At 45.5% G+C, this 22,424-nt stretch overlaps 1 protein-coding gene across 2 annotated transcripts in view; it reads right to left on the reverse strand.

Moving 5' to 3' along the window:
- The window catches only part of EPG5 (ectopic P-granules 5 autophagy tethering factor), a 68,976-nt gene that overhangs the window by 43,428 nt on the left and 3,124 nt on the right, over nucleotides 1–22,424 (reverse strand). For both annotated transcript variants that reach the window (XM_069963231.1, XM_069963230.1), the window contains exons 2-13: nucleotides 14,565–15,407; nucleotides 12,062–12,305; nucleotides 10,752–10,888; nucleotides 9,974–10,081; nucleotides 9,072–9,145; nucleotides 8,516–8,621; nucleotides 7,204–7,318; nucleotides 6,709–6,859; nucleotides 3,866–4,021; nucleotides 3,307–3,464; nucleotides 1,758–1,912; nucleotides 553–693 (exon numbers count right to left, since the gene is read on the reverse strand). In XM_069963231.1, the coding sequence (XP_069819332.1) occupies nucleotides 553–693; nucleotides 1,758–1,912; nucleotides 3,307–3,464; nucleotides 3,866–4,021; nucleotides 6,709–6,859; nucleotides 7,204–7,318; nucleotides 8,516–8,621; nucleotides 9,072–9,145; nucleotides 9,974–10,081; nucleotides 10,752–10,888; nucleotides 12,062–12,305; nucleotides 14,565–15,407 (2,388 nt within the window). The remainder of the gene's footprint in view (nucleotides 1–552; nucleotides 694–1,757; nucleotides 1,913–3,306; nucleotides 3,465–3,865; nucleotides 4,022–6,708; nucleotides 6,860–7,203; nucleotides 7,319–8,515; nucleotides 8,622–9,071; nucleotides 9,146–9,973; nucleotides 10,082–10,751; nucleotides 10,889–12,061; nucleotides 12,306–14,564; nucleotides 15,408–22,424) is intronic.

Below are 22,424 nucleotides of genomic sequence, written 5' to 3' on the forward strand. Positions count from 1 at the left end.
ATTATATAGAGTTTTAAATTATTTTTTTTTTTTTAAATCTCAAGTATTCCAGTACTTATCAGCTGAAATATGTCCTGCAGAACGTGGTGTATTCTTTCCAGTCTGACTTAGCACTCTCTGCTGCCACCTCTGTCCATGTCAGGAACTGTCCAGAGCAGTAGCAAATCCCCATAGAAAACCTCTCCTGTTCTGGACAGTTCCTGACATGGACAGAGGTGGCAGCAGAGAGCACTGTGTCAGGCTGGAAAGATACACCACTTCCTGCAGGACATACAGCAACTGATAAGTATTGGAAGATTTAATATTTTCAAATAGTTGTAATTTCCAAAAATTTCTAGTACTAGTTAATAAAAAAAATTATATTTTGCCGGAGTACCCATTTAAACTGAAGTATCATTTCTACACTGAGAGAACTGGTTTTACCATACTATTGCTGGGGAATCCTGTGGGACAGTTAGTTGGAGACCTGTTGTCCATTATAGATATACTTATATATTTGTGCTGATATTTTGCAGCACAGATATCATTTGTAAAAATAAAAAAATATCTCACCATCCCAACTTTCTCAATGGTTTCGCGGACACGCTGCAGGAGGACAGATATGATACTACAATGTGCACTGGTAATAGTGGCAAGAAGCTCCCGGCCCACTTTAGAGAATGCTTCTCTTGTAGACATACTGACGTAGGAAACCTAAAAAATAACTTGCAAATGAGTACGTTAAGCAAGGCAATACTATATACAGGTCAATTCAGTCAAAACAAAGTGCCAAAGGGGCGTACTTTACATGGGGCAGGATCTGTGAAAATACAATGGCGGCTGTGTAAATCCATCCTCTTCAGTGCCCCCTAGTGGTGGCTGCAGGAAGCCAGAATTTTATTATTTAAAGAGGGTTTTCCTATAATGACAGCTTATCACTTATTCACCGTATAGATGACAAGTGTCTGATCGATGGGGGGGCAGACTGCTGGCACCTTCACCAGTCACAGGAATCCTAAGTGCTCCTGTGTGAATAGACAGGTAGTGTATTTACTCAAGTGCTGCTCCATTTAAGGGCCCTATTCCACCGGACGATTATCGTTCAGATTATCGTTAAATCGTTCGAATCTAAACGATAATCGTTCGGTTGAAATGCAGTAACGATTAACGACCGAACGAGAAATCGTTGATCGCTTTATAAGACCTGGACCTATTTTTATCGTTGCTCGTTCGCAAAACGTTCGCAAATCGTTCGCATTGAATAAGACATCGTTCGGTCGTTCGCAATAGATACGAACGCAATAGCGAAGAAATACGGAAGAAGAAACGATCGCAATTACGATCATAAGTAACGATTATCGTTCCATGGAAATGAGTGAACGTTTTCAGGTCTTTCGCAATAGCGGTCGTTTGAGATCGTTAATCGTTAACGATTATGCTAACGATAATCGTCCGGTGGAATAGGGCCCTAAGTCTATGAGACTGACATAGCCCAACACTATATCTGGCTATCTCAGCCAGTTCACTGAATTTCAATGGCGGAAGAGCGTATACTTGACTGCCATTCAGTTCAACTAGGGGAACACCCTGATTTCTCATGATTAAAAAGGGTGAAACTGGATGGACCTCACTGATCAGACACTTACTTATGCAGTGAATGGATAACGAGCTGCCATTATGGGAAGGTGTGGCATAGTACAGTACCGCTACATGTGAATCCAGCCTTAAATATATTGGAGAAGCCCATACACCCCCTACGGTGTACATGAAAGACCTACCTCATAGATCTCTAATGCAATGGTCTTCACCAGCTCCTCATCTACTTCGTTCCGTTTGGTCTGTGCCATCTGGGCGAACGTGGTGAGGAGGCAGATTCCTTCAGAGCTGTTCATTGTAGAAAAATACGCCTCAAACTTTTCTCGGTTCACAGGATCTATGTGGAAAAACAGATCAGCGAAAGAATCATCACTGATTCAGATCAAGGCAGCCATACTAACTACAGACACCATGCCAAAACTACTGGTCCTAAAGGGGTAAACCAGCAATAAAAAAAAAATTGTTTTCAACTTGAACTGGTGTCAGAAAGTTATATAGATTTGTAATTTATTACTATTTAAAATCTCAAGTCTGTCAGTACTTATCAGCTGCTGTATGCCCTGCAGGAAGTGGTGTATTTCTTCCAGTCTCACACAGTGCTCTCTGCTGCCACCTCTGTCCATGTCAGGAACTGTTCAGAGCAGCAGCAAATCCTCATAGAAAACCACTCCTGCTAATAGCTCTATTCAAGCATTTAAGGGAGTGTGGTCTACATGGAAATTAAGTCCCTACTTCACACAGTAAACTTTTTCACCTGTCTGTACAATGTTATTGGATCATTATATCTTATATGTGTTTATCCTGCCAGTTATGTTTTTGTATTTTGATGCTTTTCTTTCTTACGACTCTTTGCAGTCCAATGTTTGGGACTGTCTAGTTCATTTACTATTCTCCTACCAAATAATCATATGACCTATGTTAATATAAGTATTGTATTATGGGTGATTATTTGTTTGGTATATAAGAAATCTTCAAAGGGAACCAGTCACCCCCTGTGTCGGGGTGAAGGCCGCCCGACCCCCTGCTAGAGCCGCGGATACTCACCCCATCTTGCCAAGTCCCGCTCCTGGAGCCAGTCCCGGGATGGAGATATCCTTGTCTGAAGCCCGGCGTGCGCTAAAGAGATGCGTCCGATGCCCATAGAGAATGATGGCTCCATTCATTCTCTATGGGCATCGGACTCATGTATGCAGCGCACGCCGGGCTTCCGACAGTGTTTTCTCCGTCCCCGGACCGGCTCCAGGAGCGGGACTTGGCGAGATGGGGTGAGAATCCGGGGCTCTAGCAGGGGGTCGGGCGGCCTTCACCCAGACACAGGGGTAACAGGTTAATAAAAAATATTGAAACAGAAAACCTCTCCCACTCTGGATAGTTCCTGACATGGACAGAGGTGGCAGCAGAGAGCACTGTGTCAGACTGGACATAATTCACGACTTCCTGCAGGACATACAGCAGCTGATAAGTAATGAGAGACTGGAGATTTTTAACTAAAAGTAAATTACAAATTTGTATAACTTTCTGGCGCCTGTTAAATTAAAAACATGTTTTGCCTCTGAAGCACCCCTTTAACGTTATGTAGTAAACAGCAGCATCAATTATCTGGAGCATTTTCTTACAATATTTGGTAAAGCTTTCCTACTATAACGCTCTTGGAATATCCCTTTAAGAATGCTAAAGGTTTCATGAGAAAGAGGTACAAGACCTTGGGCGTTATGAGTGAATGTAACATACCATTCAACGTGGACTGACAGGTGGCCACATCTATCCTTGAGTACAGGTTCTCCACATTCTCGCTCTCGGCGTAGTGCATGATATAAAGGAGCTTCCACAGCATGACGTTAGACAAGGTCCCGTATGGCATCTCGGACATGAAGAGCCAAATGCCCAATCTAAAGAATGTGAAAGGGAGATCATGACAAAGAGAAAAATACTCAAAAGATTAACATGAAAGCATGAATACTAGAAATGAGCCAACTTCGAGCACGCTCAGGGTCGTCCAAACTTGAATTACCAGTGACTGAAGAAGTTGGATGCAGCCCAAAGGCTGCCTGGAAAACATGGATACAGCCATAAGCCATAGGTTGTATCCATGTTTTCCAGGACTCCCCAGGGCTGCATCCAACTTCTTCAGTAATCAAATGCCGAGAGTTCAGGTTCAGGCGAACCCAAACATGCTCAAAGTTGGTTCATCTCTAGTGAATAGGAGGGTACAGCATGCAAGTGCAACACTGCCCTGATGACTATACAGTGGACAGTCTGTAGAAAACGATGTACGAGTTATTGGCCTTACCTCTTGGCTTTGAGGACATGGAGGACCGCGGTGAGGAAGAGCTCATCATAAATGGCCTGCAGCTTCCCCAGGGAGTAGAGCTCCGAGCTCTGTTCTCTACCACGGTTACTGCTCAGGTACAAAGCCCAGTGATCGCTGATGTAACACAGGGTCATCCTGGAAAATACCACCATTGTGTCACATTAATGCCTAACATTTCGTAGTCAAGTACGTACCACACAAGAGTTGTAATTAACGTTATCCATATATCCTATAAACATATTCTGTTTACACAATTCCTCTATGGGAGTTACACTAAATGGGCAGAACAGCCCACTCGGCTGTTTTTGGCTCCCGACCACAATCGCCGGTTACAACCAGACTAGAAGGGGGCGAGGGCCGTGATCTCAACATATGTAAAGGTTCCAGAAAAGTAATATCCTCTTCATATTCTTATACTATAGGACATATGGTATGCTTTTTTTAAAAAGATGTGTTACAATCATAGAGCAAAAGTTAAAAGGAGAACTTCCAATTTTCCAGGAGTTGGGGGAAACATAACACTCTACTTACCTCTTCCTGTCGCTCCGCAGTGCCGCGTCACAGACTCTGGAACTCCCTGGGTAAAGGATTGCTCGCTCAGCCAATCAGTGACTGCAGCGGTGTCCCACCCAGGGCCGGCCTTAGGGGTGTGCGAGCAGTGCGCTGTGCACTCCCGGCAGGAAGGGGGCGCCACCTGCATCCCCCTGAGGCCATATATCCGTCCCCTGCCTCAGCACAGCAGCCGAGGAAGCTCTTCTCCCCGGACATGTGACTGCAGCCTGGCCCCCATCCCCCGCCCCCCACAGCGTCTCCCAGCTCACAGAGGCCCATAACCCCGCCCCCTCCCCCGAAGAAAGACATCAGCAGTGTGATCCTCGGCTCTACCTGCTTCTCCTCATGGGCAGAGACATCCTCCACTACTACTGCAGTGTGACTGTGAGTATATATATCTCTGTCTGTGTGTGTTAGTGGAGTTTGTGTTTGCTCTGTGTGGTAGGACAACTCCCAGCATGCTCCTGTGTGGCTCTGTGTGGTAGGACAACAACTCCCAGCATGCTCCTGTGTGGCTTTGTGTGGTAGGACAACTCCCAGCATGCTCCTGTGTGGCTCTGTGTGGTAGGACAACAACTCCCAGCATGCCCCTGTGTGGTAGGACAACAACTCCCAGCATGCTCCTGTGTGGCTCTGTGTGGTAGGACAACAACTCCCAGCATGCCCCTGTGTGGTAGGACAACAACTCCCAGCATGCTCCTGTGTGGCTCTGTGTGGTAGGACAACTCCCAGCATGCTCCTGTGTGGCTCTGTGTGGTAGGACAACAACTCCCAGCATGCTCCTGTGTGGCTTTGTGTGGTAGGACAACAATTCCCAGCATGCTCCTGTGTGGCTCTGTGTGGTAGGACAACAACTCCCAGCATGCTCCTGTGTGGCTCTGTAAGGTAGGACAACAACAACAACTCCCAGTGGTGGGTATGTGTATATGTGACTGTATGTGTGTCTGTGTTTGCAGGATATATATACTGTGTGTCTCTATGTGTCTGTGTAAGCAGTATATACACTGTGGGAGAGATTCATCAAACATGGTGTAAAGTGAAACTGGCTCAGTTGCCCCTAGCAACCAAAGAATCTGTGAGGAATGAGAGGTGGAATCTGATTGGTTGCTAGGGGCAACTGGGCCAGTTTCACTTTACACCATGTTTGATGAATCTCCCCTGTGTGTCTGTATATGTATATGTGACTGTATCTGTCTGTGTAAGCAGTATATACAGTGTGTGTCTCCAAGAGATAGGCTTGGGATGGGCTACAATCAGCCGGGAGGGGGGGGGGGGGGCGCCAAAAGAATATTCTGCACAGGGCGCCATCTACCCTAAGGCCGGCCCTGGTCCCACCCCAGTCACTTACTGGCTGAGCGGGCAATCCATCAGCCGATTCATGATGTCCCTTTTGAAGGAGACCCAGGGGTGCAGCGGGAGTGCCGGAGCGGTAAGGCAGCAATACAGAGGCAAGGGGGGCTGGTTTATTATGTTCCTCCCTGCCCCTTCCTCCTGGAAAATTACACATTTTCTGATTTAAAGTGTCACTGTTGTTCTTGTTTTTTGCAGAAATCAATAGTCCAGGCGATTTTAAGAAACTTTGTAACTGGGTTTATTGGGCAAATATGCCATTATCTGCATTCAAAACGGCATTCCCCAGGTCCCCCCTCCCTCCTCTCTCTCATTCACTGCTCATTATCAGGAAATCTCGACTCTTTTACATCAGTCAGGCCCTGTGTAATCTATGGTGAGGGGAGGGCGGTGGAGGGAGAAGGGAATAGTCACCAGCAGAGAGTACAGAGCAAAGGATTACACAGCAGGAGTTGTGTGAAAGCCGTATTTAGGGGTCAGAGAGGTCAGTGCTGACTTCAGAGGAGATAGCTCGGTGATGTAGCTGTAAATTACCTCTTTGGTGTCCTGCTTTGGTGCCTCACCTCCCTTCACCCCTCCCCTCTCCATAGAAAACCATGAAGATGGGGGAGAGCTTCAAACAGCTTTTTCATGATAAAAATGCATTTTTCAGCTAATAAACTTAATTACAAAGTTTCTTAAAATCGCCTGGACTATTTCTGAAAAAAAAAAATGTAAGAGACAGTGACACTTTAAAGAAAATCCCAGATGGGCATATATGTTTAGCGTACAGGAGGTGTTCCGGTATTTTCCCATTTGGTAAATATCCAACGACCTCTGTTGGCCATGATAGCCACACGTCCCATGACTTTGTACTCGGCTTGCCCACACAACATAAAATAAGTGTCCACGATAACACGTAAAGGCAGAGCGCATCATACCGTATGATGCATCCGATCCGTTTCACGAACTGGCGATACCGCGCCCTGTTGAAGGTCTCTAATCCGAGGGCCAGAAGCTCAAGTAAAGAATTGGCAAAGGCAAAAATCTTCATCATTTCCTGTGGAGTGGTATTGTCAGGATAATATTCACCTAGTGGAAATAAAAATGCATCAGTATTTTTGCCAAGCATATTCCCACACCCCATGTAACCCCCACCATCATCATATTATTATTATTTTACTTCATGTATTGCAATGCTTGGCTTCTTCTGCTCTGCATAGTACAGAGGATGACTATATAGAAACCTGGGGGAAGTAACTGAGCATGTGAGGACAGACACAGTGACTGACCATGTAATGTAATAACTCTTCAATGAAGTATGTAAGCAGTACAAAGGCCATACATAATGGACAGAAATGCTCAATGAATTGGCAAACTTCCTTCCATTCCCATAAAGAGCCATCTAAATAGGATAAACGCTCGGTGCTGCTCACCTCTAGAGGTAAATCCAAGAACATTCTTAAAAAGTTCATGAAAAGGAAATTGTCCCAAAAGGGAAATGAGGTCGTCCTCCGACAGCAGCATCCAACTTGTCTCTGGATCTTCATCCTGCAAGAGGTATGCGTTAAAAAAGAAAGGAGAAGTAGCTGTGAGAACACTTAAGGTCCTATTACACGGGCCGATAATCGTTTAGCGATGTCCTTGCAGCCCTTGTTTAAACACCATACATTACCTAAGCATGTTGCAGGTCTTCTCCTGTGCTCCTTCTTCCTCCTGATTCGGCGTGCAGCAGCAGCTTCGGTGCGGCCTGTCTGAGCTCACAGACCACTCAGCCAATTCCTGGCCACGGCAGTCCTGGCCAGTGATTGGCTGAGCGGTCTGTCAGCTAAGACAGGCCGCACCGAAGCTACTGCTGCGCGCGGGACTGGGAGGAAGAAGGAGCACAGGAGAAGACCTGCAACATGTTTAGGTAAAGCATGGTGCTTGTGAGATCGTTGGTCGTCTGATGATTTTAGGTTTGAACCTAAATAAAAGATCAGCCAATTACGCGATCATCGGCTGATTGTTGATTCTATTCCACGGAGCGATAATCGGCGATAATTAAGTTTTTATTAGGCAAAAAGCTCAAAAAGCTGCTTCCAGCCTCCAGCCGACCACCCCCCACTTCTTATTTGTGCATCATCAGGCAAAGCCGTATTCAATACAGAGAAGCAAAGTGAAGGCGGGTTTGCGGAGTCCATTATAACCTATGGAGGGGTCGAGGGGGCTGAGTGAGAAGGAAGAGGTGACAAGCAGCTGTACAGTTTGGAGACTGTCTGGGCACATAAAACGCAAGACTCAGAGGTCAGAAAGGTCAGTGCTTATCTGGAATCTTGGTGAGAGAAGATTGCAGGATAATGTGTTTTGCATGGCTGCCTTTTCTCCTCTTTGTGCTCACTCACCCTCCCTCGACCCCTCCCCTCTCCATAGACCATAATGAACACAGAAATCCTGCTTCTTCTGAAGTAAGGGGAGGTAGGAAAACGGCTTTCTGAGTACAAAAGGAATCTCTTTTGCCTAATAAAACATATTACAGAGTTTCTTAAAATCGCTTGATATTCATTGATTACTGAAAAGTGACATTTAAATGACACTTTAACTCAATTCCTTCTATAAATTCCATACACCTCAATGGAAGCAACACACAAATGCAGTTATATCACCTAATATATATATATATATATATATATATATATATATATATATATATATATATATATATATATAATTCACATGCAGAAAATAGTAGACTACTGAATGACTGACCTCCTCGCCACCTTCATCCACTAAAGTCCAGTTTCCAGACTCCTTTCCTGAAGAAGAGCACTTTCTTTCATTAGGTTTCATGTGACAAAGGAAGTCAGCTCGATTTCTGTGGAAGGAGAAAAAAAAGAATCACTTTAAGCTGCATTAAAACTTTGGAATTGCACCTGTGATTTGTATTCTACCACTTTCATATAGCAGATATTATTTGTAGGCCAATCCCATTGAGATACATTAAAAGATATATAAGAGTGACGCAGAGTGAGGTGCAATGTAACCATAGTGCAGAAGTATTCAGGAAGAAGTTGCATAAGGTGTCACTCCTCCTATCAGGGGTTGGAAGTGTTTATAACTGGTGGATGGGAATCGATAGGAATGGTGTGGATGTCACTATTCAGCTAAAGACAATGTACAAAAATGGGGGTACATACATAGAGGGGTCTATAGGCATTATCACTTCGTAACTCTGCCTGCCGCTACAGCACCAGCAGTAATAGAAGTAGAATAGAAGTGTGAGAGTGAAAAAAAAAACGTATATAGACTGACTGTCAGATCTTACCTAACCGGACACAAGAGAACCGCCAGCTGCTGCATAAAATGGAACACACCAGCCGGATTGTGCAAGACTCGAACCTAAAGCATCCAAAAAGTATTGTATAAGAACACCATGTAAGTGAGGGTAAAGAAAATAGATAGATAGAGAGGAGATATATAGATAGATAGATCATAGATAGATAGATAGATAGATAGATAGGAGATAGATAGATAGATAGATAGACAGATAGATAGATAGGGAGACGGGAGAAACGTCGCTTGATTTTTGCTATGCCACATTGTTAATTTTTTTTTATGTGATTGAATAAATATTTCACGTTTTTAAAGATATCGGGAAGTGCTGATGGAATTATTTGAATATATCCTTCAGGATTCTAGGTCAGGATCATCCAGCCGGCACCCACAAGACGTTTGAGCTCCAAGCTGTGCTGCTCGCAATCCTTTTTGAATAGATAGATAGGAGATAGATAGATAGATAGATAGATAGATAGATAGATAGATAGATAGGAGATAGATAGGAGACAGATAGATAGATAGATAGATAGATAGGAGATAGATAGATAGATAGATAGATAGATAGATAGATAGATAGATAGGAGACAGATAGATAGATAGATAGATAGATAGATAGATAGATAGATAGGAGATAGATAGATAGGAGATAGATAGATAGATAGATAGATAGATAGATAGATAGATAGATAGATAGATAGGAGATAGATAGATGGATAGGAGATAGATAGATAGGAGATAGATAGATAGATAGATAGATAGATAGATAGATAGATAGATAGATAGGAGATAGATAGATAGATAGATAGATAGGAGATAGATAGATAGATAGGAGATAGATAGATAGATAGATAGATAGATGGTATTAGTGCTGCAAATGGATTTGCTACTGACCTGAACAAATGGAATGGCCCATTTATTGATCCCTGCTGGACATCGCAGAACATGATTCAGGAGGAACAAGTGGTCCCCAAGGCATCCGACCTTCAGTAGCACAGAGACCTATAAGACAGGATAATTCAGATGTCAGTAGAGTGACTCTCTGCAATGCAATACACACAGAGCATGAGGTTTATCATCATTCATCAGGGGCAGAGACTTATTGCACCCTAATTTCTCCCCCAGCTCCATAACGGGGGGCCAGTACAGCACACCCTTAGGCCCCTTTCACACTTCGCTACTGCTTTTTCTGAGCGGGTCCTATTTGCATCCCTATTTTTCAAATCTGCAAAAAAGAGCAAGGTTCTTTGAGAAATGCAGCAGGCAACAGATCTTCCAATTGTGTCTGTAAAACGATTTGTGAATGGGGCCTTGGCTGTCATCATCTCAGGGACTAGCATGGAGTGTAGGTTTAGGATTTACTGCAGGGGAACGTTAGTGGTGCATTCTTTCCATTCTGACACAGTGCTCTCTGCTGCCACCTTTGTCCATGTCAGGAACTGTCCAGCATAGGAGAGGTTTTCTATGGGGATTTACTGCCGCTCTGGACAGTTCCTGACATGGACAGAGGTGGCAGCAGAGAGCACTGTGTCAGACAGAGGTGGCAGCAGAGAGCACTGTGTCAGACTGGAAAGAATACGCCACTTCCTGCAGGACATAGGTAAAAATCAATAAAACCTAAAGCAGCCTGTGGGATGGCTATGTGTCCTGTGTACAGAGGGATAGGCCTCACCAGCTTCTGAAGCCAGAGCAGAATGTCATTCTGGAACTGCGTGTCCTCTATAAGTCTCCTTGTAAAGCTAAACAGGACGCTGATGCACTCCTTCAGCAGGATCAGATCGGAGTGAGACCCTTCCACTTTCTGAGGGGCTGCGGATGATAACAGATGGTTAATAATCGATAAATCCTTGCAAACAATTGAAATTGTACATAAACTATAGCTATACAGGTCCACCACAGTAAAAAAATTAAAGGGGTATTCCACTCAAATATAACTTTTCATATGTTGCTGCCCATGGTGAGACTAACAATTCCTTCCATACTTGTTATTATCTATTCAGTCTCCTTCCCCCAGTTCTTAGCTGCTGCTTTCTGTGTGACATCTGTGTGTGAGCTTTTCTCTCTGTCTACCTCTCCTCCCCCTCCCTTCTGAGACAGCTGATGTAAACAAGTCCCTGACTGGCTTTATCTGCGACATTGTAGTTTCTTTGTAATACTGGGAGGGGTAAACAAAGTGAATTTATTAGCAACTTGACCTCCGAATAACCCTCCCAGCATTACAAAGAAGCTACAGGGACTTGTTTACATCAGCTGTCTCAGAAGGGACCAGGGATGAGGGGGAAGCAGAGAGAAAACAGAGAGAAAAGCTCACACACAGATTTTTACGTCTCCAGCAGAAAGCAGCAGCTCAGAACTGGGGGAAGGAGACTGAATAGATAATAACAAGAATGGAAGGAATTTTTAGTCTCACCATGGGCAGCAACATATCAAAAGTTATGTTTGAGTGGAGTAACCCTTTAAGTATTACACAGTGTCAATTCATATCAATGGTTTGTTTGTGTAATGCTGCACTGGACGGATCCATTATCCAGACATGAGGAATGAACAGGGGACGCCCCTTTTATTCAGAATTCTCCAACAGGATGCACATGAAAGTGGGTTTTCTAAACTGGACAATCCCTTTAAAAACGTAGCTATACCTTAAAGCAGGGGTAGGGAACCTTGGCTCTTCAGCTGTTGCAAAACTACAACTCCCATCATGCCCAGACAGCCAAAGCTAAAGCTTTGGCTGTCCGGACATGATGGGAGTTGTAGTTTTGCAAAAGCTAGAGAGCCAAGGTTCCCTACCCCTGGCTTAAAGAGAAGCGCTGTTTCTGTGTACTCTGTAGTTTAATCCATAAGCTAATGAGGCGGTTTAGAGCACTGGGGGCGGGACTATCGCTCCGACTGCACCAATCCACTCCTTCTAATGATCATTCATCATTCCGCAGTGATGAGGGCGACTACATCTAATTTATATGTGTGCTAGGTTAGAGGTCTCACCGTGGTCGGGGTGGTACACCGCTACTGACTTCAGAAAAGGTGAGTTGTTAACCAGCCCGTAGATATAAGACTCGACCTGCAGACGGGACAGCACTGAGGTGTACGAGTGCAGAGCGAACGTCTGATGTAGGTGATCCGACTTCAGCTCAAAGAGTCTCTTCAGGTCCGCTAATGCTGAGGCGTTGACTTCTGCCGTCTGGTAGTGGTGGTATCCCACAACTTTAGCCTGATCTTCACACAGTCCCTGAAAGTAGCAGAAAATCATAGTGAGGTAATAAAATAATCTCAAGTCTTCCAGTACTTATCAGCTGCTGTATGCCCTGCAGGAAGTGGTGTATTCTTTCCAGTCCCATAGAAAACCTCTCCTGCTCTGGACAATTCCTGACATGGACAGAGGGGGCAGCAGAGAGCCCTGTGTCAGAATGGAAAGAATACCACTTCCTGCAGGGAATACAGCAGCTGATAAGTACTGGAAGACTTGAGATTTTTTAAATCGAAGTAAATTACAAATCTCTGTCACTTTCTGTCACCAGGTAATTTGAATTTTTTTTTATTTTGTGAACAACCCCTTTAAGCGCTTTGTTGCTTGATACAACAATGGAAATCTTGTGTATTTACATTGGTATTAAGTGTTACTTCTTGGTCCAATAATACACAGGAAGGCGCTCGGATAACACAGGCTTGGATGTATGCCCTGGCAGCCTCACAATCAGCAGTTATTCTGCAGGGCAGGACGCCATGCCGGAGATGAGAGGTGACCGGGTGAGTGGCAAAAGCAGCAAGGCCAGAAAGTGTGACACAGAGGAATGTGCTGAGCGTGCAGCAGCCACATCACAATAGCCGCAATCTCATCCAATATTCAGCCAGATGGACACGAACTAGAACAGTGACCGGTCGGCATTCACAGGACCCTATACATATTTTCCATGCATGTGGTCAAGTTAAAGGCAACCTGTCTCTAGGTTTAATGCGCCTTAAATCAGGTCAGCATAAACTAGTGATGGAAATTCTAAACAGATCGGTGTATTACTTACATCATTCTGTTCAGCCGTTCTCCTAATATGCAGGAGAATAGGATTCTTAACACACCCCTCCCCCCGCCCTCCAGCTGCTGATTGACAGTTGACTGCTTATACACAGCATGGATAGATAACTGTCAATCAGCAGCTGGTGGGCGGAGATTGCTTTTGCTTATGAATATCTAGAACTACTGAGCTCATGCACATAATGGAGAGGACTACTTATTGTCCATGTTATTCAGGAGGATATCACTGGATCAGCTGAACAGAACAATGTAAGTGATCCATCATTCTGTCCAGCTTCTCTGTCACTAGTTTATGCAACTCTGAGACAGGACACTATAAACCTACTGACAGAGTCTCTTAAAAGACCTGAATTTGAGTAAGTGATCAGCCATCAAGCGAGCGTTTGCTCATTTATCGGCTGATAACTAGTCACATGGGAGATATCGGCCAGTGTGATCTTATAACTGCCGATAGGGTAGCTGACCTTATAACGGCCAATAGGGACCATGATCTTATAATGACCAATAGGGACCCTGATCTTATAACGGCCGATAGGGACCCTGAACTTATAAGGGCCGATAGGGACCCTGAACTTATAACGGCCGATAGGGACCCTGATCTTATAACGGCCGATAGGGACCCTGAACTTATAACGGCCGATAGGGACCCTGATCTTATAACGGTCGATAGGGACCCTGATCTTATAACGGTCGATAGGGACGCTGATCTTATAACGGCCGTTAGGGACGCTGATCTTATACCGGCCGATAGGGACGCTGATCTTATACCGGCCGATAGGGACGCTGATCTTATACCGGCCAATAGGGACGCTGATCTTATACCGGCCGATAGGGACGCTGATCTTATAACGGCCAATAGGGACGCTGATCTTATAGCTGCCGATATGGACGCTGATCTTATAACGGCCGATAGGGACGCTGATCTTATAACGGCCGATAGGGACGCTGATCTTATAACTGCCGATAGGGACGCTGATCCTCTAACGGCCGATAGGGACGGTGATCCTCTAACGGCCGATAGGGAAGCTGATCCTCTAACGGCCAATAGGGACGCTGATCCTCTAACGGCCGATAGGGACGCTGATCCTCTAACGGCCGATAGGGACGCTGATCCTCTAACGGCCGATAGGGACGCTGATCCTCTAACGGCCGATAGGGACGCTGATCCTCTAACGGCCGATAGGGACGCTGATCCTCTAACGGCCGATAGGGACGCTGATCCTCTAACGGCCGATAGGGACGCTGATCCTCTAACGGCCGATAGGGACGCTGATCCTCTAACGGCCGATAGGGACGCTGATCCTCTAACGGCCTATAGGGACGTTGATCCTCTAACGGCCGATAGGGACGTTGATCTTATAACGGCCGATAGGGACACTGATCTTATAAAGGCCGATAGGGACGCTGATCGTAAAACAGCCGATAGGGACACTGGTCTTATACCGGCCAATAAGTTACCTGCACGGTCATGTGCTCCTCCTTGAAGTCCCACACTTTGCTCTTAATATTCTTCCAGTCGGACAGCATGATCTGGAGCTTGGCTTCAGCCAGGAGGAGCTGCTTCCTGCACCGGCCATAATTCATGAGAAGTTCATGGAACTCGTGCCGGTCCTGGTGGGCGATCCTCTCGAACTCCTCGGTGAAGGAGTCCACGTTCTCTATCCAGGAGCACGGCTCGAAGATCTTGAGCTGCTCCCTGGCGAAGGGGACGAGGGGCTTGTGCTGCTGCGGGAGCTCAGGATAGAGCCGCTCGCTGGGGACCAGAGGCTTGATGGTGGCCATGTCCCTGGTGTGCTCCACCACCTCCACCGGCAGCTCCGGGTAGATCGACTTCACCTTAGATAAATGCAGGATCTCTTTGGCTTCCACAAAGTGCTGGGTGTTGACTACATCAAGCTCCTTCAGGGCCAGGACAGCAGGGTGGAGGTCAGGGGTCTCTGCAGGGTGCTGCTCTCCTACGGAGGGTTCGGCATCTTGTTTGGACAGTACATCAGAGCTCTCAGTATCGGCCTCCGCTCCTCCAGCGTCCAGCTCTTCACCGTCACCATTTTTGGCCTCCTTCTTGTCCTCCGAGGTGTCTTCATTCACAATGGAGATGTCGGCCACAGACAGGCTGCTCAGTCTCTTGGTATCCGCCGCGGAGGTCTCATCGTTCAGCTGGATTTCTATAAAAGTATCAGGGAGTTCCCTCTCCGCTTTCTGCTTAGAAGAGTCGGCTATGGCCAGGACATCGCGCTCCTCCTCTAACACCACGGCCTTCTCTGCTTTTACCTCCACCAGACTCGGCTGCTTCTTCTTAGTCTGCAAACAGAGAGAAATACTAATTACCGTGTTTACTGCAAGAGCTGCATTCAGAATTCAGTCAGTTACATATCACACTCTATGCTCTAGTCACCTCTAGAGCTGCATTCAGTAGTCAGCTAGGTACATATCACACCCCATGCTCTAGTCACCTCCAGAGCTGTATTCAGTATTCATTTGGTTAAACATCATATAGCATAGCATAGTCTAATCACTGCCAGAGCTGCACTAACTATTTATCTGGTTAAACACCATATTCCATACTCCAGAGCTGCATTCACTAGTTGTCTAGTGACACATCATATTTTAGGGCCCTATTCCACCGGACGATTATCGTTCAGATTATCGTTAAATCGTTCGAATCTAAACGATAAGCGTTCGGTTGAAATGCAGTTAACGATTAATGACCGAACGAGAAATCGTTTGTTCGCTTTATAAGACCAGGACCTATTTTTATCGTCGCCCTGTCGCAAATCGTTCGCATTGAATAAGACGTCGTTCGGTCGCTCGCAGTAGATACGAACGCAATAGCGAAGAAAATACGATCGCAAATACGATCATAAGTAACGATTATCGTTCCATGGAAATGAGTGAACGTTTTCAGGTCTTTCGCAATAGCGGTCGTTTGAGATCGTTAATCGTTAACGATTATGCGAACGATAATCGTCCGGTGGAATAGGGCCCTTAAAGTGTGTTCATTGCATATTGCTAATCTCGATTATCGAAAATATCGAAGGCTTATACTTCAGAGCTGCTTTCAGGATTCTGCTGATTTCTTGTTAGCGCTAAAACTTTAGAAAGACAAACTGCTATCTGCTGGTTTAGATGCCAAGTGTCAGTAGGACAGGGTGAAAAGGCAAAGGAGGGGTAGCGGGCAGAATTCTGAATGCAGCTCTGGATGTGTTCCTATATTGCCGACTCCATTCTGCTCCACAAAGTAACTGAGGTAAATGTAGTTATTCAGACTGTGAGCACGTTGTGGATTAGAGCAGGGCATTCTGGGAACAAGGCCTTCTTGTCTCTATAAGATGTTACCATAGTAACAATGAAAGCCCCATAATCGCAGTCAGCCATCCCCGGCCGTATGAGGACGCCATTAATACTTACAATACCTTATATAATGTTACAAGGATGAGGATGAGATAGAAGGTGCTGTTTGCTGAGCTTATATTTTGTTACACAGAAAACCCAAAGCTTATACAGGGCATGTGGTAGGATATATAGAAGGCATGCTTTATAGTGTGGTAGGATATATAGAGGGCATGCTTTATAGTGTGGTAGGATATATAGAGGGCATTCTTTATAGTGTGGTAGGAGATATAGAGGGCATGCTTTATAGTGTGGTAGGATATATAGAGGGCATGCTTTATAGTGTGGTAGGATATATAGAGGGCATGCTTTATAGTGTGGTAGGATATATAGAGGGCATGCTTTATAGTGTGGTAGGATATATAGAGGGCATGCTTTATAGTGTGGTAGGATATATAGAGGGCATGCATTATAGTGTGGTAGGATATATAGAGGGCATGCATTATAGTGTGGTAGGATATATAGAGGGCATGCTTTATAGTGTGGTAGGATATATAGAGGGCATGCTTTATAGTGTGGTAGGATATATAGAGGGCATGCTTTATAGTGTGGTAGGATATATAGAGGGCATGCTTTATAGTGTGGTAGGATATATAGAGGGCATGCTTTATAGTGTGGTAGGATATATAGAGGGCATGCTTTATAGTGTGGTAGGATATATAGAGGGCATGCTTTATAGTGTGGTAGGATATATAGAGGGCATGCTTTATAGTGTGGTAGGATATATAGAGGGCATGCTTTATAGTGTGGTAGGATATATAGAGGGCATGCATTATAGTGTGGTAGGATATATAGAGGGCATGCTTTATAGTGTGGTAGGATATATAGAGGGCATGCTTTATAGTGTGGTAGGATATATAGAGGGCATGCTTTATAGTGTGGTAGGATATATAGAGGGCATGCTTTATAGTGTGGTAGGATATATAGAGGGCATGCTTTATAGTGTGGTAGGATATATAGAGGGCATGCTTTATAGTGTGGTAGGATATATAGAGGGCATGCATTATAGTGTGGTAGGATATATAGAGGGCATGCTTTATAGTATGGTAGGATATATAGAGGGCATGCTTTATAGTGTGGTAGGATATATAGAGGGCATGCTTTACAGTGTGGTAGGATATATAGAGGGCATGCATTATAGTGTGGTAGGATATAAAGAGGGCATGCTTTATAGTGTGGTAGGATATATAGAGGGCATGCTTTATAGTGTGGTAGGATATATGTGGTAGGATTTAAGAGGGCATGCTTTATAGTGTGGTAGGATATATGTGGTAGGATATATAGAGGGCATGCTTTATAGTGTGGGAGGATATATAGAGGGCATGCTTTATAGTGTGGTAGGATATATGTGGTAGGATTTAAGAGGGCATGCTTTATAGTGTGGTAGGATATATGTGGTAGGATATATAGAGGGCATGCTTTATAGTGTGGGAGGATATATAGAGGGCATGCTTTATAGTGTGGTATAATACAGTGGTTCCGGGACCGTGCTTGTAATCTAAATCACTCTTAAACCAAAGCAAACTTTCCCATAAGAAATCACTGATATGCAGAAAATTGGTTCCACACCCCAAAAATAATGATTTTCCATTCTGAATAACATGTAAAACAGATGAAACAAACAATGAAAAACAGCTGACTATGTGATATTATCAGTTACTGTACAGTATAGCAATCAGCATGTGGAGTATAATGTATAGTAACTGCATAAACCTGATAACACAGCAGCAGGTTTTAGATACAGGACGGAGCTGCAGATCCCCATAATACAGTAGTGTAGTACAACAGACTAGAATAGAGAAGCAGGACTGCTGTCAGAGGTCTGTGTGGTCACATGACAGCAATGGGGAAGGAGGGGGGGGGGGGTGTTCAGCATGGACCAATCAGGAAGCGAGAATCACAGAGCTCTGCAGGAGGACAGTGACAGTGTGAATGGCTGAGTGTAAGTGCAGGCATATTATAACAGCAGTGTGTATAGCTGAGTGTGAGTGCAGGCACATTATAGCAGGAATGGAGAGGATGGGAAACACAAGGGCTGAAAGAGACTGCAGGGTACATGAAAGAATAAGCAGGGCAGATGTGGGCACATACATGCAGCACTCTCTGTCCGGGGAGAGAGGGGTTACAGCTATGAAGAGATTACTTCCACAGTCCTGTCCCCTGATGTAAGCCCCAGCCTGAAGTGGATCTGCTATGATTTGGGAGGTGAGGGAGACCTCCTGGGTCAGAGTACAGCGCTGTAGACCCCGCTATGCAGACCATGCACCTCCCCCACTCCCCCTCCCACCCAGTACAGGGAGCTCTTAAACCAAAGCAATGCTCTTAAACCAAGTCACAATTTTGAAAAACTGTGAGCTCTTAAACCAAAATGCTCTTAATCCAAGTTACTCTTAAGATACCACTGTATATAGAAGGCATGCCTTATAATGTGGCTGGATATATAAAAGGCATGCTTTATAGAGTGGTAGGACATATAGAGGGCACACTTTTCAATGTGGTAGGATATACAGAGGGCATGCATTATAGTGTGGTAGGATATACAGAGGGCATGCTTTACAGTGTGGTAGGATATACAGAGGGCATGCTTTATAATGTAGCAGGATATATAGAGGGCATGCTTTATAGTGTGGTAGGGTATACAGAGGGCATGCTTTATAAAGTAGCAGGATACATAAAGAGCATGCATTATAGTGTGGTAGGACATATATAGGGCATGCTTTATAAAGTAGCAGGATATATATAGGGCATGCTTTATAGTGTGGTGTGACTGATCCTGGCTATCACTGCGGCTATCACTTTATGGCTTTCATGGCTGTTGTGTAGGCAGTGTAGCTGGCACTGTAATAAGGCTATTGTCTGGCACTGTTATGCGGGCACTGAAGCTGGCATAGTATGAGGGCTCTATGGTTGTCAGGCCTTGTTATGGTAGTAGCTGTCACTAATATGTGGCTACTGTGACACTATGTTGTTGTTTTTCTTTTTTCCCTATAATTGGCTTTAGAGGTCCCTGGTTCGTCTGTCCTGAGCTGCGCACATACCGCCCCCTATAGCACGCCCAGGAGTTGTCCTCTGTATGGCAGGAGGCACACACTGTACAGTACACAGGTTATCAGGATGAGCATGTGACCCTGTTTGCACACAGCTGATCAGGGCTGACTGTCTTGTGACCCGCAGCCTCCGGCAATAGAACAACCATACATGGTATTCACCGACACCAAAACCAGAGGCAGTCTGTGCCGGGGATCTATAGGATATAATGGGCTGCGGTCACCAGAATCCCACGCCTATTCAGACTGATGGCAGACATGTGCGCAAGACATGTCACCCAGCTTTACCAAACACCTGACACATCTACTGCAGCTATAGCCCCGGGTATAGAGGTGTAGCTGCCTCTCAGGACTCTAATGGGGGGTCATGGTGACTAAATTGATGTCACCCAGCTTTCCCAGGCTCCTGAATTGTCATCTCCTAAGGCCATAACCCTGTAACTATAAGTACTTGCCTCCCTGGACAATCTAAGCAAAAAGGCCCATAGGGGAGCAACCATTAGCCGTACTGTCTGTTACTCAGCTCGCCCAGGCACCTGAAAAGCAAAGCCGTGCAATGACTAGGGCCCTGCCCTCATATCCCTGGGGAGATGGATGCATCTGCCTTTCAGGATACTGAGGCTCCTGAGATTAGATATTATGCTACAATATTAGTTTTAATTCAGCTTTCTCAAACACCTGAACGGCAGCTGTGCCTGGGTATGCAATAACACATCTCCGACTCTTGTATCCTTGTATCCTCCACTGGTTGTCACCCAGCTTTCTCAGACCCCTGACTGACAAATGTGTCTCTGATATCCCTGCATAGATAGGCATAAAACTAGACACTGAAGAATTTAGGATCTCTTAGTGGCGTGGGATGGGGGGTCGTCTAATGGCGGCCAGAATGGTGGTCACCCAGCTTTTCCCAGATCCGCGTCAATGCTGGGGCACACGTTGTGAGTGTGAATACACCAGCACTGGTCCATGTGAAGCAGATGTGTCATGTGGATATTATTATAATGATAGAGTGCATGGAGCGTGCCGGGTGAATCATTCCAGGTGACGGCCGGATCCTGACATTAACAGGTGGTGACAGACAGATGTCTAGTGTTTCCAGGCATGATGGGAATTGTAGTTCTTCAACAGCTGGAGGTGCACCCCTGCCTTACAGACAGCATCTAAGGTAGGGGTAGGGAACCTTGGCTCTCCAGCTGTTGCAGAACTACAACTCCCATCATGCCTGGTCAGCTAAAGCTCATGCCTGGTCAGCCAAAGCTTTACTTATCTAGGCATGATGGGAGTTGTAGTTTTGCAACAGCTGGAGGGCCAAGGTTCCCTACCCCTGATCTAAGGGGTTATATGTCCAGGATTGGAGTTCTTGGGGGAAAAAAACAAAGATAAGTGGGATGGTGACAAAATGTGTATTTTACTTATATTTTTCCAATAGAAAGAACAGAGGGACTATATACTAAAGACTTCTTAAAGGGGTACTCCAGAGTGAAGAAAAAAAAAAGTTTTTAAGTCAACTGGGGTCAGAAAGTGGTGTATTCTTCCCAGTCTGACACAGTGCTCTCTGCTGCCACCTCTGTCCATGTCAGGAACTGTCCAGAGCAGCAAATCCCCATAGAAAACATCTGCTGTGGAAGTTCCTGACACGTGCTCTGACAGTTCCTCATCACATAGGAGCTTTCTGCTTAGTCAGTGTTTACATTCTAGGACAAAAAACAAGTCCACGGCTGAGGGTTTGTGACTGTGTATCAATTACTATAAGACATTATTCACATCTCATTCTTATACTATAACCTTGGTATCAGTTAGGATTGTAGCACCGCGGAGTATCCATGGCCATAACTAGAATGCATGGGGAACCATATCAAGAAACTGTACAGGCCCCCTGAATCCCCCACTGCCTCCCCCCCCCCCCCAATACACCTGGTACCGCACAGTCCCCCGGCGTTCCTTCTTTTTCCCAGCTCGGACGTCACCCAAATGCTACCCATTCCAAAGCCCCACTTCATATCTCCCCTGCTTCTACGTCAAGGCCCTCTCAGCCAGTCAGTGACCGGGGTGGGACACGGCTGCAGTCACTGACTGGCTGAGCAGGCTAACCCTTTGATGACATTTAATCCGGGTCATGACGTACACCGAAGCCGGGAGAAAAAGACATCTGGCGGGGTTCAGGAGCCCTGTGATGTGGCGCAGCATGGGCACAGGGGCTGGTAAGCATACTGTCTTTAATATGCTCCCCCCCACCCGCTGCCCTAAATAACTTTTTCCCCCCTGTACCGGACTTCTCCTTTAACTTTGAGTGTTAGTCATGAAAGCTCACAAAGAAAGGGCCAGATGCCAGTGGGGGCCTGCGGGCCCCCTTAGTCCACGGGCCCCATAGCAGTGGCGCGGTCTGCCTTTATGTTAGCAACACCACTGTCCATGCCTAAATACTGTGTGTGATGTGCACTGCAATTTCCATTTTTGTGTAATTTGAAGTTTAATCCATATGCTAATCAGGCAGTTGGTGCACTGGGGGGGATAGTCCCACTCCCAGTACACCAACCGCCTCATTAGCATATGGATAAACAGGCTAGACAACTCTAACCTTTTCTGTCCCTATTGAGCAGGAGCTGCCAAGGATGAGGGTATGTATCTCGCCTTCTTCCTCTGCGCCATTCACACGCTGTTAGTCTTTTGCCCCACAGTCCGATAAGACTGTTACGAACGCTGCCTGCCCCCTTATAGACGATCCAGCCTGCCCCCAGCTGGCCTATTTAATTATCATTAGAAAGCCCCTCTTCTCCGGGCCGACACAAGGGGGAAGGGGCAGTGCTCCTAACGATCTTACTAAACCTTCCTCCTTGGCGTCTCCTGTGCAATAGGGACAAGTCAGCAGGTTATATTCATC

This window comes from Dendropsophus ebraccatus, chromosome 3 (genome assembly GCF_027789765.1).
Source record: "Dendropsophus ebraccatus isolate aDenEbr1 chromosome 3, aDenEbr1.pat, whole genome shotgun sequence".
NCBI classification, from domain to species: domain Eukaryota; kingdom Metazoa; phylum Chordata; class Amphibia; order Anura; family Hylidae; genus Dendropsophus; species Dendropsophus ebraccatus.